At 43.7% G+C, this 17,798-nt stretch overlaps 1 protein-coding gene across 1 annotated transcript; it reads left to right on the plus strand.

The window, feature by feature from the left end:
- Nucleotides 1-11,117: 11,117 nt before the first annotated feature.
- On the plus strand, nt 11,118-12,360 carry LOC105471176 (olfactory receptor 10AC1). Its single transcript, XM_011723528.3, has one exon. The coding sequence runs from the start codon at nt 11,307-11,309 to the stop codon at nt 12,285-12,287; it is 981 nt and encodes a 326-aa protein (XP_011721830.1). The 5' UTR covers nt 11,118-11,306; the 3' UTR covers nt 12,288-12,360.
- Nucleotides 12,361-17,798: the final 5,438 nt, after the last annotated feature.

Genomic DNA, 17,798 nt, shown 5'->3' on the forward strand with positions numbered 1-17,798 from the left:
GAGAATTCCATTTGTTGACAGAACTCTTGAACTAAAGCCAGCCTCCAGCCAAAGAAAACATGAAGAAGAAAACGTCCAGCTCTTGGCACTGGTAAACTTTGCTTTAGTTCAGGGCTTATACATCCTGAAAATTATGTCCAAGATCCTCCTGGCACTGTTTCCAAAATTCTGAACCATGACTACACTGCTGTTTGTGAATGATATCATCACATTTGTGACTCTTAATCACCAAGGAGGCCTGTCCAGACCAAATCTTTTCTCAGCTGGTTTTCACTTTACAGGGAGACTATGTGCAGAAAAAGAATGAGAAGGGGAAGGAACTCTATGTCCTGAAAGCTCAGTCCCAGGAAAAGTTGAGAGGGACTTCTATATTGGAAATTGTATTGATCATGGCTCTACAATATAATAGGTAATATTGGTGTGGTGCTTTAGGATTAACAACATGTTTTCATAAATAGATCTCATTTAAAATCTCAAAACAACCTGCCAATTAGACACAGCGGGCATTACTATTGTTATATTTTAGTCATGTGATCTAAGGCTTAGGCGAGGTAAATTCTTTCTGAAAGTATACATAGCCAAAAAAAAGGAAATGTAAGATAAGACCGCATAAAACCCTAGAATTTTACAACCCAGAATTTTGTTCCAACCCTTACCTTCTTCTAGGGGTTTGGGGAGATGGAAAAAAGTAGGATCCTCAGCTGCCCATAAACCCTCCCCATCACCTTTAGCATAGAGTTGTGTAGGGACTGACATAATTGTTTATTATCAATAGGGGACGTCACTCTACTATACGATAGAATCCTTTTCCATGTAAATATTCTACAATGCTGTACATGTGCAAAGTGGGAGATAGGCAGAACACAAGCCTATGGTTTGCTCAGCGGAAAAACTGAGACCAGAGACTCTCCCAGGGTCTCTGTTTCTCGTTTTGTCTCATCTATCCAAACTCAGCACCTTGGAGCACAGCAGGGATAACCTTCTGGACCCCTTCTTTCTCTAGCTATCCTCAGTCTCATAGTGATCTCCTCCAGTTTTATAACTTTATTTTTTATTTTTATTTATTTTTACTTTTTTTTGAGACAGAGTCTAACTCTGTCACCCAGGCTGGAGTGCAGTGGCACGATCTTGCTCACTGCAACCTCTGCCTCCTGGGTTCATGCAATTCTCCTGCCTCAGCCTCCCAAAAGGCTGAGATTACAGGCATGCGCCACCACGCCTGGCTAATTTTTTGTATTTTTAGTAGAGACAGGGTTTCACCATGTTGGCCAGACTGGTCTCAAACCCCTGACCTCAAGTGATCCACCTGACTTGGTCTCCCAAAGTGCAGGGATTACAGGTGTTAGCCACTGCACTCAGTCCAGTTTTATCACTTTAAATGCCACCTACATTTGATGACTTCAAATGTGTGCCTCTAAACTGGACTTATCCTGTGAACTACATGTAGATCACATGTCCATTGAGACAGATGTCTAAGTGGATCTGCCCAAATACCCATTAGACAGATCCATTTGGGTATCTAATAGACATCTCAAACTTAGCATGTCTTGCACTAAACCTCTGATCTTACCTCCTCTAAAACTTTCTCCACCTGAGGCTTTCCTCCTTTCAGGAAATGATACCTCTCTACTTTCTGTTGCTCAGGGGAAAAAGTCACTCTGACTCCTCTCTTTCTTTACACTCCTTAGCTAATCCATCAGGAAATCCTGCTGGCTCTATATTTTTATTATATCCAGAATCCACTTAGATCTCACCACTTCTACAGCGAATCTGATTCAAGTCACATTTTCCTTCACCCGAATTATTGTGAGACTGACTGCTTCACTTTTAACTGGTCCCATACAGTCTGTTCCCAACACAGCAATCAGCATCATCCTTTTTTTAACCATCGTGTCCTGAAAGCCTCACGTGGCTCCCCATCACACTCAGAATAAAGCCAAGTTCCCACAATCACCTGGAAGGCACCCCCAACTGGCTGTCCATTATCACTCTTCTGGACTCACCTGCCGCAATTCCATCCTCACTCCCTCCACCAGAGCCACACTGGCCTCCTTGCTGGGATGGCAACACGCCAGATCTGCTCCCTGCTCAGAGCCTCGACTAGCTAATTCTTCCACCTGGAATGTCCATCCCCCACATAGCCAAATAATTCACCTCTTTACCTCCTTCACGTTTTGCACCAAATACCACTTTCCCGTGAAAGCCTTCCTCAAACATTCTATTTAAAATTGCATGCCGCCCCTCACATTCACCATTATCCTCCTTTATTTTTCCCCACTGGACTTATCACTTTCTAATATGCTGCATAATTGACTTAATTTGATGATGGTGTATCTCTTCTCTGTAGAATATAAGCTTCATGAAGACAGAGCTTTTGGTCTGTTTTGCTTACTGATCTGTGCCTCAGTATCCAGATCACAGTCTGACACATAGTAGGTACTCAATAAGCATTTGTTAATCAATCAATGAGTTAATTAATTAAAACAGATGACCTCTAGAGTTCTATGATTCTGACATAAATATACACAGGCAGGATCATAATCACACACTCAAAAGCATGCCTTAAGCTCTCAAACTTGAGGGGATCTGCAATCCACTGGTGCAGGCTTCCTACGGCAGTTTCCTGCACACATGTGAGAGTTAGGGAATGCATTCATGCATCTAAACAGCCAGCTCCCTACTCTAGCCATTGAACGAATGAAGACGTCTTAGACCTGTCGGCACCTGATACTTCACCATGGGATCTGGAGGGGGCCGCCTGGTCCAGCACGCAAAATGGGAATTGCTGTGAGAGAAGCAAGAAGCACTCTAGGGAAAGTGTGTCACCTGTGGGACAGACAGCACACTGGGCAGGTGGGCAGCTTGAGATGGGAAGAGCTGTTTTTCTTTGGACAGCTGCAGAGGAGTTGTCTGTGTGCCAAGCCCCTCCTAGGTCTCCAACCTTGAGGAGGGATTTTGTGGTGAGTAATTAATCACAGGATGCTTTTGCTCTGGCCCTCCCTTTGGAAGAGACTAGTGTACTCCTCTCCTTCCTATCTCCCCACCCCTCCAGGGAAATAAAGCAAGCTAAGGTTATAGTTCTGACCAGACACAGCTCATCAGAAGCTACTGTGGAAATCCCCACTTTGGCTGCTCACCCTCCTCCCAGCCTCTCCATCTCTTGTTTTTCACTGTTCAAGCTCTCCCTCTCCTCCCCACCTGCCCACGGCATCTCCACAGTCTCCTCTCTGTTTTGCCTGGGAGCTCTCCCACCTCCAAGTACCATGAACTGAGTCTCCTCTCCGCCCACCTCCAAGTTGTTCCCCTCTCTGCACCCAGGTAAGGAGAAGCCTGGCACTGGGGGGATTGGTGGGCAGAGGAGAAGGAAGCACCAAGAGTAGAGCATGAAAATAAAGAAATCAAAACACTTTCCAGCTTGCTTTGCCCACAAGAGACAACTCCTTGTGACACGAGCATCTGTTCCCACGCAGCCACCTTCCTTCCACCGGATCTGGCACCCCACATCAGAAATCACGAAGCACACAGTGTTTTGTGTGCTCCAGCCTGTGGCACCTCCAGTCGCGGGTACACTGAGGTGGAGTGAGGTGGGAGGAACATGAGGCAGCTACCGATGCCAGGACTTGGAGGTTCTGCTTCCATTTTTATCAAATGATTTTGCCCAAGTGCATCCGTTTTGCCTCAGCTTTCCCATCTAAAAATAGGAAAGTCTTGTCTTCTTCTCAAGTGCACAGAGGATTGCATGGCGAGAGGCATCCAGTGATGTGTTGTTTCTATAGAATAATCTGTAAAAATAGAATTGAGGAAAATATTATTTCTTCAACTCTTAGAAGCAGAATAGAGAATATTCAAGAAGATGATATCCTTGATTATTTTTTAGCTCCATGGGAGAACAAATATTTGACCTCAGACAAAGCCTAGGAAGGAAAGGCTCCATGTATTACCTCAACATTCCTTGGTCAAAGAACAAAATCCCCAGGCCCCAGACCACATCAATAACAGGGTCCACCACTGAAAAGACTCCCCACTGAAGAGACTGGGCCCCCCTCAAAGCCCAGCCTCGGGCCTCCTGAATCATTTAGTCACTGAGTGCTCTTTATCAGCAACCACAGGGATCCATTCTGGAAACCCTAAGGCAGGCAATTGGATGGCAGGGAAATGATCCCATTGTAAAGAACTCCCCTCAAGCCTGTAATCCCAGCACTTTGGGAGGCCGAGGCGGGCGGATCACAAGGTCAGGAGATCGAGACCACAGTGAAACCCCGTCTCTACTAAAAAAATACAAAAAATTAGCCGGGCGCGGTGGCGGGCGCCTGTAGTCCCAGCTACTCAGGAGGCTGAGGCAGGAGAATGGCGGGAACCCGGGAGGCGGAGCTTGCAGTGAGCCGAGATCGCGCCACTGCACTCCAGCCTGGGCAACAGCGTGAGACTCCGTCTCAAAAAAAAAAAAAAAAAAAAAAAAGAACTCCCGAAGCCAAAATCACAAAATCACTCGCATCACTCTCAGGGGTGACAGATTTTCCAAGGGGCCTGCAACTTTCTGTTGCAGCATTTGAAAATAATCAGCCACATTCCTGGAAAGTGGCTTGCCTGGGAGATCAACAGTGTTTCTCTCACCGTGTTTTCTTTTACATTTTGATGAATCATGAAAACATCTTGGCAGTGCTGAGATAGCCTTGGTTTCCTCATCCAAGCAGCTCCCTTGCCCTGGTACTTCATTCCAGCTCTCAGTCCATGGCCAGCAAGAAACAGAAAAACATCTTTTAGAAGGAGGGTCTTGCTGGGTTTTTGAGGGAGATCTCTTGCTGTTTTGTAGCATGAAATGATGTTCAGAAGTTTAAAGTATGTTCAAGCTGACTAAAACCAACTTCATGGAAAATGATAGTTATTTTTAGAAACAAATTTTGAAAACAAACTGGCTTCCCTATTAAACGCTAATATTTTTCAAGTAGATAAAGTAACTAATCCTCAGCCCTAGGGTCGTTTTCAGAATGTGAAAGTACAATATCATACATTTGTGTGTGATGAAGTTGACCTTCACAGCACCAGAACTGGGACAGTCTCTCCACCAGATAATTTTGATGTGGAACATTAAAGTCCTCATTTTTGAAGCTTATCCCTCGTCCTCTGGCAGAAGCCTGAGTGACAGACATTAGTTAAAACGGGTGCTGCCTCATTGAAGTAGGGAATTTTTTTTTTAAGTATCAAAGTCAGCTCTAATATCAGCAGGACTCCTAGATTTTCCTGGATCAAAGCTCTTCTCCAGATGAAAATGAAAGAGAACAGGGAGCCTGAAATGATGCTTTCCTCCAAGCCCTGATCCCACCATCGACTTTGCAGAAAAGAAAACTAACAGTGGCAACTATTCAGGAGGTCTAAACACAGGTACACATATTGTCGGGACTGGTAATTATGACTTGTCCGGAAGCTTGAGGGGAACATGTTGGTCAAAAGGCAAAAACAAAGGTCGCATATTGACCCAGAACTAGCAGACTAAAAGACTGACCATATAACCATCATGTTAAAGAAGGGCTCCAGGGCCGATGCCACAACTACCCAGGATATCTCATTTGTATAACATGCAGAATCACTAAACACTTCAGAAAACACCATAAAGGGGGAAAAGCAAGAATGTTTGTGTAAGGGAAACATTCCCTATTGAATCCGTTAATTGTTAAATGCTTTTGAGAGAGAAAGAAGCTAACAAGAAACTAACAGAGGGTCTCTTCTATTTAGACTTTCAAAAGACCTTGACAAGATCTCATACCAAATTTAGTCATCACAGATTCAGTAGGCGGCTTTATCATGTAAAAGGAACTGGCTCACAAGACAGAAACACCATGCAGGCAAATAACACATATCCCAGGGATGGAGGCTGAGATTATAAAAGGTTGGGGAGGGACAACACAAAGAAATCGATAAATCCAAAGATGACATTTAGCTCCTTTCAGTAAAGGAATTACCAAATTGATGAGGAAAAAAAAACACTAAAATATGTGGAAGTTTGCATGACAGCAACAAAAAAAAAAAAAAAAAAAAAAAAAAAAAAAGTAAATGAGTTTTATTTCAAAATATTTTATTTTATAAAACAAATTTGAATATAACATATATAATGCAAATATATGTAAATTAATGATTTTCAGGTTATCTGTCATAATCCAAGGAAAAGGCCTGTATGATGTAGGGAAAGGAGGCATTACAGTAATTGCAGTTGTCAGCTACTATGCAAAGGGAGCACAAAGACTGACATGACATTGTAGAAGTGAGAGTTGTCACATGAAATGATTAGAAACCACCTTTTGTTAGCTTCTTTGTGCCTGGCACTGTGTAATGGGCTATCTTTATAATATGCCTGATTCTCACAGCAATGCTGTGAATTAGGCGTCATTATCTCCATTTAGATATAGAGACTGAGGATCAGGGAAATTGAGTACATCAACGAAATTCAATGTGGCACATAAGTGATTAAGCCAGGATTTTAATCTAGTGATGTCTTCTTCCATAGCCTGTACAGTCTCAGAAAGACAGTAGGAAGTGTAAGAGGATAAAAAAGTGGAAAGAATAGAAATAGGGGGATAGATAGAAGATAGACAGACAGATAGTCAGACAGACAGACTTCCCTACATCTATGTCTACTCATCTCCCCATAAGGTTCCTACACCCAGAATACACTCACTTTGTTTCTTGCACCTCAGAAAGAGAAAAGTCACTAGGAAATCCCCTGAAACAGCACACTTACAGAGAGTTCCACAGTGGGAGGATGAATACTCAGAGAAAATATGACCTAAGCCTGTCAAGTAATAAACGATAAAAGCACAAATGCTTTCAGTGTTTTTGTGCACCTACTATGTATCAGGTCTGTACCAGAAATGTGTACATGTTATTTCCATGGAATCATCATCAAGCCTCTCTTTTGTTACCCCCCATTGAATCAGTGAGGAGTCTGAGGCTTTGGAAGAGTTTATTACCTTGCCCCTTCCCCAAATCAAGCATTCAGAAAACAACAAAGCAGAAATATAAACTATAAACAACAAAGTAGAAATATAAACTATGGAGACTCCTTTTACTTCACTAAGGACTAAGGCTAAACAAAATAAAAAAATAAATAAATGAATGTATAGTGTGTTATTCCTAAAAGGAAGCACTGGATAAAAATGGGTTCCAGAATAACTTATGTAAATTCATAGACCCGAAGCCCATGAAGAGTTATTAAATGAGGCTAAGAAATCCAGGCATATTCATAATCTTCTAAGTTTAACTTCTTACAAGATCAGGGAAATGATACAATTTTATCCTAAAATATTATAGGACAATGATAAAATTCTGCTGTGACCCCTCCTTTGGTGCTTTTGTAAACTACAATACCAGATCAGTAAGCTCAGGTCTACTCTGGAAGACAATTCTTACAGAAATAGAACCATTCAGCCAGAAGTATGAGAACCAGGCTCTAATCCAGTTTTGCTGCTAAAAGACCATGGTGAGATTCAAGTCTGATTAGTGACATCTCTGGACCTCACATGAAGGCCTAGAATGTTTGACCTTTAAGCTCCATTCCAGTTCAGCATTCTATGGAATCCTCAAAACCTGAAAGGGGCTGACTGACCGGTCTCACGTCTCCCATCTCACATCCACCCATTAGGGGTGCTTCCACTAACTGTTGAAATGGTCGATTAAAAACATCATGATTGCAGATCATTTTAATTATTCTATACAGCAAAAAATCAAATCCCAGATCTGCGTCTCCAGCCCAGCGAGGCTCTCAGCCACATCCAGATGTCCTGGGCAACCAGCCAGCCATGACTCTGTGGGTGCTCCATGGAGTCTTATCCAATTAAAAAAGTGAATCTGCCGGAACAATAACAATAGCAGCAATGAATGTCAAAGCTAAGGAGAAATTATTTTTAGATTTGCTATCTTAGATTATCTGCATTGCTGCTCACATCTACATGTCCTCAAGAAAAATGTCAACAAAGGGAAATCTGAGGACAGAAATGCCTACAGACTGTGGGTAATTTCTCTTCTGCAGAAGGTGGGAGATATGAAAAAAAGGGTAAGATATATCTCATGAGGGAAGGAAGTTTTGGAAAAAGTATAAATAAGGGCGACGATATATGGATAAGACTATGGACTATTGGGGACTAGATTGCTTGGGTATAAATCTGGCCCTACCGTTAATTAGCTACATGATGTTTCATTTCCTTAGGCCTCAATTTCCTCATCTATAACGTGGGTATGCAGAGAGTCCACTTACCTTATTGCGCTGTCACTAAGAATAAGTAAATTAAATTTGCAAAGTCCTTGTGAGCATTGCCTGGCACTCTCTTAAATGTTAGCTGTTATGGCTGATGTTATTCGTCACTCAGAAGAGTGAGAACATCTGTCCTCTCCCTGGGGGAGGAAGGTGGCTTAGGCAGGCCTTGTGGTGTTTCCTTCTCTCTCTGTAGCTTCTCCTGCAAGGGTAGAGTTGGATTTGAATCACTGAAGCTTTGAAAGTATCTGTTCTCGCTCCCTCTCCCAGAGAAAAGATTCTTGAACATGCATTCCTAGAATTTGTGACAATTCCTCCTAAAAACTCTAAGAGCAAAAACACCCCTTAGTCTCTTTTCCATTTAATTAGCCACTTTGACTTGCTTCACAGCACCTTGATTTTTTAAATTTTATCGTGTAGCTAACAAATAATAATTACACATATTTATGGAGAACTTAGTGACGTTTTGAAACGTATAATGTATAGTGATATTGTATATCCATCATCTCAAGCATGTATCATTTCTTTGCATTGCAAACCTTCAATATCCTCCTTCCAACTATTTGAAACTATATAAAATTGTTAATCACAGTCATCCTCCAATGCTATAGAACATAAGAAATTCTATCTAGCAGTAATTTTGTATCCTTTAACAAAGGATCTGTCCCTAGCCCCCTTCCCCCTACCATTCCCAGCCTCTACTATCCTCTTTTCTGCTTTTTACTTCTGAGATCAACTTGTTTTAACTTCCACATGAGTGTTTTTAAAACATGATGTACCTTGAGCTGCTAGGTATTGGTGCCATCAACGGGCCTTGCTTGTCATCTACATTTCTGTGTGGTATGAACATGGAGGAAGAACTGCGATGTTTCTGTTTCTTTTCTTATGCACTCCCCTGCACCCATCACACTTCTCTAAGGAGATGGAGAGGAAGAAGTAGAGGACAGAGCAGAGGCGGAGAGAAGAGAGCTGTCTTGGCACTTTAGGAATCCTCTAAGATAGCCAGGCCTCTCTCTCGTGTTCATAGCAAACAACAATTGGCAAAGAGGAGGCACGTAACACAGGTTTGTTACATTTGCTCAGTAGCATGAAGGGTGGCCAAAAACTGAAAAGTGAATGATCTAAAACAGATGGGAAATGAATCCACCTCCCTCAGACCTACCCAAAACCCAACCCTGCTCTTTCCTTAGAAAGTCTTCTTTCTAGTGGAAGACTTCTTCTTTCAAATGGAAAACATCCATTTGAAAGTCCTGCCCTCAGATACCATGAGGAAGAGCACAGGGTGACACAGAGAAATAAAAACCCTTAGAATTCTCCTCTCAAAAAAAGGTATTTTGCAGGGCATAGTGGCTCACATCTGTAATCCCAGCACTTTAGGAGGCCAAGGCAGATGGATTGCTTGAGCTCAGTAGTTTGAGACCAGTATGGGCAACAGGGCGAAACCCCATCATGTTAGCTCAGTATGGTGGTGTGTGCCTGTAGTCCCAGCTACTCAGGAGACCAGAGTGGGAGGATTTCTTTAGCCCGGGGGTTCAAGGCTGCAGTGAACCATCATAGTGCCATTGCACTCCAGCCTGGGCAACAGTCTGAGACTGGTTTTTTTTTTTTTTTTTTTTGTCTCAAAAAGAAAGAAAAAAGGTATTAGATAGCAAAAGCCCAACTCTTTGCATTCCTTCCAGTTCTTTCATCTGATTTTCCTGTTGCCCTTTGACCCAGCTTTATTGCTCTTTTACTCTAGGATATAACAACTATGAAGAAATTCCACTTCCAACATTGATTAGCAGTGATTTTAAGAGCAAATAGTTGAGCTTACACTTAAAATTAAAAATTAATAAAAGAGATAGCTCATTAGTATCTATTGGAAAAATTAAACCTCCTCCTCCAGCTTGCATGACCTCAAATCTCTTTCTACCTCCTGGTTCTTCCATCCCGGAAGATTATGAGAAATGCAGCTGACCTGCACACTGTCACTGTTTTCCAAATGTTACTTGCAAATGAGTCACCGTATAATGCTTAGAATGAAACTGTGTTCCGATGGCAAATTTGGAATGTACTGCTAACTGAAAGTCAAGTTAGAACAAATACACGTCACCTTTTCTCATGTTGACAAAGCATTAATAAAAATGTTAGGGACATGTCGTTCCTGATGCACCCAGGGAAGTCTTCTCACAAAGTGTGTTCTGCTGCCTTAGTGCCTGCCCCAGAGCCTGGCACAGATCTGGGTCTCTACTTAAAACTAAATAAATATGGATTGCCTTGACCTGAGTGACCTTTTTTCAGGACCTGGGTCATAGAAAGTTCTGGATTCAGCCTCAGAATGCAGATTCTGTTCCTAACTTCCTGTGAGCAATCCGTCCTTCAACAATCCCCTTTCCCCCCAACCCGAACTTTATTTTCCTCCTTAAAATTATGAAGCTACATGAGATGATCCCTAAGGCCCTCACCTGCATTATGTTTTTGTGATTCTATGATACACCACAGAAGGCAACTGAGAAATGACAGAATAGGGAAGGCGGGAGGAGACAGAAGCGGAAACTAAAGACATTTCCTGCCATGGGGAAGGAAATGTCTCAGGCTGCAGCAGACACAATACTCACAGCCCTATAGGACCCACAAAATAATAACTGGACTATAGAGGCACATGAATTCTTTGTAAGTAGAGGTCAGGAGTGATGATTGCAAGGAAAGGAGCTAAAATGCAGGCTTCTTTTGAAAGAGCACGTTGAGAAAGCAGCTATAGGAATTCTTGTCCGGCTAAAATCCAGGTTTCTTTTGAAAGAGAACATTGAGAAAGCAGCTATAGGAATTCTTGTCCAGGAGGCGGCAAAAACTGCACTATTTTTCTGAACAAGTCACTAAGACTTCCTTGTGAGAAGGAGTGGGAGTGGTGGACTGGGAATGGACCCACGAACTGTTGCGATCTCTCTGCAGCCACCATTCCTGGTCCAGCCTCTACCTTCCACCCGACTCCTCCTCCACACGCAGGGCCAGAGCATGCGTACCCAACAAGCTCTCCCCTCCTGTGACTCTCTCCCGCAGGTGCCTGTGGGCGGGCTCGTGCATGGACAGCCCCAGCAATGCCACCGTGCCCTGCGGCTTTCTCCTTCAAGGCTTCTCCGAGTTCCCGCACCTGAGACCCGTGCTCTTCCTTTTGCTGCTGGGGGTGCACCTGGCCACCCTGGGCGGGAACCTACTCATCCTGGTGGCCGTGGCCTCGATGCCCAGCCGGCAGCCCATGCTGCTCTTCCTGTGCCAGCTGTCAGCCATCGAGCTCTGCTACACGCTGGTGGTCGTGCCCCGCTCCCTGGTCGACCTGAGCACGCCTCCGGGCCACCGCAGGGGCAGCCCCATCTCCTTCCTGGGCTGCGCCTTTCAGATGCAGATGTTTGTGGCTCTGGGCGGGGCCGAGTGCTTCCTGCTGGCCGCCATGGCCTATGACCGCTACGTGGCCATCTGCCACCCGCTGCGCTACGCGGCAGTGGTGACCCCCGGGCTGTGCGCGCGACTGGCTCTGGCCTGCTGCCTCGGGGGACTGGTGGTGTCCGTGGGGCTCACGGTGGCCGTCTTCCACCTGCCTTTCTGTGGCTCCCGCCTGCTGGTGCACTTCTTCTGCGACATCACGGCGCTGCTGCACCTGGCCTGCACGCGGAGCTACGCCGACGAGCTGCCCCTGCTGGGCGCCTGCCTGGTGCTGCTGCTGCTGCCCTCGGTGCTCATCCTGGCCTCCTACGGCGCCATCGCCGCTGCCCTGCGCCGCCTGCGCTGCCCTGAAGGCCGGGGCAAGGCCGCCTCCACCTGCGCCTCGCATCTGACAGTCACCTTCCTGCACTACGGCTGCGCCACCTTCATGTACGTGCGGCCCAGAGCCAGCTACTCCCCGCGCCTGGACCGCACCCTGGCGCTGGTCTACACCAACGTCACGCCGCTGCTGTACCCGCTCATCTACAGCCTGCGCAACCGCGAGATCACCGCCGCCCTGCACAGGGTGCTGGGGCGCCAGCGGCCAGGCCAAGCCCCAAGCGGGGATCTTGGCGAGCTCTGAATACAGGCCCGGACCAGGCAGAGGGGGCGGCTCCGCTCTGTAGTTTTCTCCATCATGAGGGGTCTGCATGGGGAAAGTCACCAACGGGACTCAAGGACTGCATTCAGGAAAGAGTTCGGAAATGTCACAAGGACAGCCTCCCAGCTGTTGCCCCATCCTCCACTCTTCCCTTGAATTGCCAAGACATTGTGGCCTAGAGCCCGAGACCTGGGTTTAGTGGCTCCCTAAATACTTGCTGAGTTTCTTCCTGTGTACTGGAGCCCGTGCAAGGTGCGGGGCTGGTGGTGATAAAGATGGCACAGCTCCTGGCCTCATGAGGCTCCTAGACCCATAGGTGAGAAGGCCAGATATGAGGAGTAAACCAGAGATGGGTGGACTGGCTCATAAGACACGTTACCCCTGCTAGCCTTTTTGAGGCTGAGGGGAGTCAGGGGAAGTATTTTAGGGAGAAAGACAGCTACGCGGAGAACTGTAAGATAAGTAGGGGTTAACCAGGTGAAGAGAAGGAGGCAGAATGCTCCAAGCAAAAGTGCTTCTCAGGGGCTGGGGCATGTTGGGAGGGACCTTGGAAACAGCTGAGGAATCTGTATTCAGGGAGGGCTGTGATGGCCTGCCTCCATTGCATGGTCACTGAGGCTGCAGGGTGGCCCATGGACCGGAGAGGTGAAGACCTGTTTAGGAAACTGTTGGCATAGTCCGAGAGAGGTGGTGGAACCTGGACCAGGGTGTCAGCACAGGGGATCAAGCCACATGGAAAGAGTCCAGAGATGTGCTGGAAGTGAACGCTACAGGCCCTTGATTGGAATGGGGGTGAGGAAGAAAGAGGAGTTAAGGATCACTTCTAATCTAAGTTATTTGGTGGATGGTGGTGCCGTTGCTGAGAATACAGGAGCAGGAGCAAGTGGGGAGAAAGGGGTGGTGGCAGGGTTCTGTTTTGAACATGTCCAGTTGAAATGCTGCTAAGACAAAGCAGTGAAGATGCTGCTTGAGGAGGCAGACACACCCATCCAGAACTCAGGAGAGAGATTAAAGAGGGGGATAGATTTGGAATTATAGTTGGCTGCTGAGACCTTAAAGGTGGGCAATATCACCTGGGAAATTGTATACAGGGACAAGAAAAGAGGTCCCAGCCAGAGCCCAGAGGAAGGCTAGCAGGAAAGGGAGTACAGGAAAGGAGACTCCAGGAGACTTGAGAGTTGCTGAGGTCCATGCCCTTGGGCCGTTCCTTCCTTTGCCTCTCCAGCCTGTGACCTCAACTGTAAAATGAGGGCAAGACTCCATGATCTGTAAGGTTCCTTCCTGCTCTCTGATCTCTTAAGATGGAACATGCAAGGATACATAGGATCACTGAAAAGGGTACAAGAGGAAATAAGTGTCAATAATCTAGTGCCAACTGAATGCATGAGGAATGTCAAATGGGGAATTGACACAGGTGGCATTAATGGGGATGGTTTGCTGGATGAGGCTAGGTTATCTGAAATGACTTGGAGACAGTGGTTGATTTGCCTTGACTTAAATCATCTGGAAGTCAACTGAAAGGCCTATTCACTAATTTGACTCCGGGTAATTACTGTCTGTGAATGCAGAAAGTCAGATGGTAGAAGGTCTGGGCCACAGGCTTTTCTAGACACTCTCTCCCACAAGGAGCCGCTTTTTTGGGACGTGACGTGAAAGATGCTTTGTAGAGGTAATGAGCATATAAACTTCCTATTAGAATGACTGATGCTTTTCTCAGGTAACTGATATGGTAACACTAATGGACAGTGACTTTGGGAAGATACGCAGGGGACCTTGAATTGCATTTTGGCTTTCTTTCTCTTGGTTTGGGGGAAAGAAGCATAATACTAACAGAGTGATACACTAGGAAGGTGAACTAATAGCACTGGAAGACAGAGTAAAGATGATGGGGCTGGTAAAGGATTGTGGCAAAAGTCCGCAGATGAGAATGCAAGGTTCTTAGCCGGATGTGTCTGGGATGCAGAAGGGAAAGGAGGAATGAGGCAGGATGTGGTGAAGACATTAGCGCAAACCAAGTGGGAAGGACAAAATCATGACTTAGAATAAACTTGAGCATTCACCTTAAGATATGCATCAAAGTAAATGTCATGTGCATCAAACATTTAAATGTAAAATACAAAACCATTTTTAAAATTTTGAAAATATATATTAAAAATAAAAATATAACTTGTCTCCGAATTGAGAAGAGATGATCTAAGCACAAAGGCAAAAGGAGTTACAGAAAAAAAAAAAAAAGTCTCATGGGTTTGATTGCAGAAAAATTTAATTCTTGTGTTTATTAAAAAGTATATGTTGGCCAGGCATGTTGGCTCACGCCTGTAATCCCAACACTTTGGGAGTCCGAGGCAGGCAGATCATGAGATCAGGAGTTCAAACCAGCCTAGCCAATATTATGAAACCAGTCTCTACTAAAACTACAAAAATTAGCTGGAGGTGGTGGTGGGTGCCTGTAATACCAGCTATTTGGAAGGCTGAGGCAGGAGAATTGCTTAAACCCAGGAGTCGGAGGTTGCAGTGAGCCAAGATCATGCCATTGCACTCCAGCCTAGGTAATAGAGCAAGACTCCATCTCAGGAAAAAAAAAAAAAAAAAAAAAAAGGATGTGTTTCCAGACATGAAACACATAGGCATATGCCTGTAATTCCAGCTACTCAGGAGGCTGTATAAGGTAACTGCATGAGGCCAAGATTTAAGGCCGGCCTGCGCAACATAGTGACACCCTGTCCCCCCAAAAAAAACAGATATATGATGTGTGTGTGTATGTATGTGTGTGTGTGTATATATATGTGTGTGTGTGTATGTGTGTGTGTGTATATGTGTGTGTGTGTGTATATATATACACATACATAAAAAATCAAGGTCTTGTAGTGTCCACTTATATATATATATATATACACACATACACACACACACACACACACATATATATGTATGTGGATCGCCTGAGGTCAGGAGTTCGAGACCAGCCTGACCAAAATAATGAAACCCCATCTCTACTAAAAACACAAAAATTATATATATATATATATGCAAGTGACAAACTAGAGATCTAATTCCAACAAATATAACAATAAAATGGCTAATGTAATTATTCTTACCAAACAAAAGAAAAGAAAAACATGAACATCACAATTTTAAAAATTGGTAAGAGAGATGAACAAACAATTTACAGGATGACTTTATAAAATATTTTTTGTTTCAACTTCATTAGTAACAAAAAATTCAGACAATAAAATATAATTTGGTTCCTATCAAACTTACAAAGAATTCCTCAAACAGTTTTCAGTGTCAGCAAAGTTAGGATGTGAAGAGCACTCTTAGATGGCCAGTATAAGACAGTCTTTGAGGAGCTCCATTTCTTCTTTTAAATCATGGTCCTTACTAAGTATTGTCCTCTCAGATCCACTAATTCCATTTCTTGAAGGTTATACTGAGAAAATAATCAGAGATATGAATAAATATTTTTGTAAGGGGCATGTATTAGTCTGTTCTCATGCTGCTAATAAAGTCATACCCAAGACTGGGTAATTTATAAAGGAAAGAAGTTTAATTAATTCACAGTTCCGCATGGCTGGGGAGGACTCAGAGTCATGGCGGAAGGTGAATGAGGAGCAAAGTCACATCTTACATGGCGACAGGCAAGGAGAATGAGAGCCGAGTGAAAGGGAAAACCCCTTATAAAACCATCAGAACTCATGAGACTTATTCACTACCATGACAACAGTATGGGGGAAACTGACCCCATGATTCAATTATCTCCCACTTGGTCCCCCTCACAACACACGGGAATTATGGGAGCTACAGTGCAAGATGAGATTTGGGTGGGGACACAGCCTAACTATATCAGGACATTAATTGCAGTATCCTAATATTAGTTAAAAATGCAAAGCAATGTACAGGTTCAATATTGGGATAATAATTAAATAAATATAATGGAACACTTAAAATATATGCAGAAAAGGTTTCTCATGATGTATTTTTCACCGATAAAATATCCATGATGTACTGCTGAATAAAATTTTCAAGAGGTAGAACTAATGACCCCCAAAAAACAAGTATATGTATGTACACATATACACAAATATATAGAAGACTGGATTTTTAAAAGCACCAAAACGTTTATAATTTCCATCTCTATGTGATAAGACTATGGGTAATTTTTATTTTCTTTAGTGCAAATTTTTCAAATTTTGCATAATTATTTTCAAAGTATATTACTTTTATATATTTTTTAAAATTATTATTCTTTGGATACCTGTCAATGAATCAGAGACTTCTTATCACCAGGATACAGGTCTGAATCCCACTTTCCTGAAAACAGTCTTCTCACCAATAGCTCTGGACTTATGTGAAGGGGAACTAGAGCGAGCTTTAGAGGAGTGGCTTGAGGGCTATATGTGGTATAAGAATAGCATTACACTGGCCAGGCACGGTGGCTCACGCCTGTAATCCCAGCACTTTGGGAGGCCAAGGTGGGTGGATCGCCTGAGGTCAGGAGTTTGAGACCAGCCTGACCAACATAATGAAACTGCATCTCTACTAAAAATACAAAAATTAGCTAGGCATGGTGGTGGGCGCCTGTAATCCCAGCTACTCGGGGAGGCTGAGGCACAAGGATCGCTTGAATCCAGGAGAGGGAGGTTGCGGTGAGCTGAGATTGTGCCACTGCACACTCCAGCCCAGGCAACAAGAGCGAAACTCCCTCTCAAAAAAAAAAAAAAAGAAAAAAAAAAGAAAGAATAGCATTCCACAAAGTATTTTAATCCCCCACTAGCTTGAAGGAAACCTTGTCATTAATAAAGACACACTAAGAGAAAAAATAACAATCCACACTGTCTTGTAAAAAATTAATGAGCAAATAAATTCACTTGACGTAACTGTTTCTAAACAATGTTACACTAACATATGCTAGTATGTCAAAGAACACAAATTGGCACAAAACTTAAGTACAAATGTGAGTTACACTAGGAAAATTCCAGAATTTATTTATTCATCCATATTTGCAATAAATACATGTTGATTGAATTCCATGCCAAGACCTAAACAGTTAAGAATTCAACAGTGATCAAGATGCCACTGTATTCCTAGCACCTATGCAAATTATTGAAGAAATGAAAGTGAGGTTTATATGGAGTTTGAAAATCTAGGAGATTCAGGCAAATAAACAGGCAATTGCATTGCTGTGAAATAAGTACTATGAAGGCAGGAAATAGAAGATTATGCAGGAAAAACTAGGCAAAACTTGGGTAGTGGAAGCATCAGGAAAAGCTTATGGAATAAGTAAGGTGTAAGATCTAAAGTAAGGAGGAATAACTAGAGCCAGACAAAGAAAGCTGAAAGAGGAGAGTCCAGGCAGGGGAACAGTATGTGCAAGTGCCCCAAGGCAAAAGAGAACATGGAAACTAGTCAATATGATTGGTTCTTATTGGTAGTGATGGTTCTTATTGGTAGTCCTAGAAAGTTGGGAGAGATGTTGTGTGTGTTGCAAATATT

This window comes from Macaca nemestrina, chromosome 4 (assembly GCF_043159975.1).
Source record: "Macaca nemestrina isolate mMacNem1 chromosome 4, mMacNem.hap1, whole genome shotgun sequence".
Lineage (NCBI taxonomy): Eukaryota > Metazoa > Chordata > Mammalia > Primates > Cercopithecidae > Macaca > Macaca nemestrina.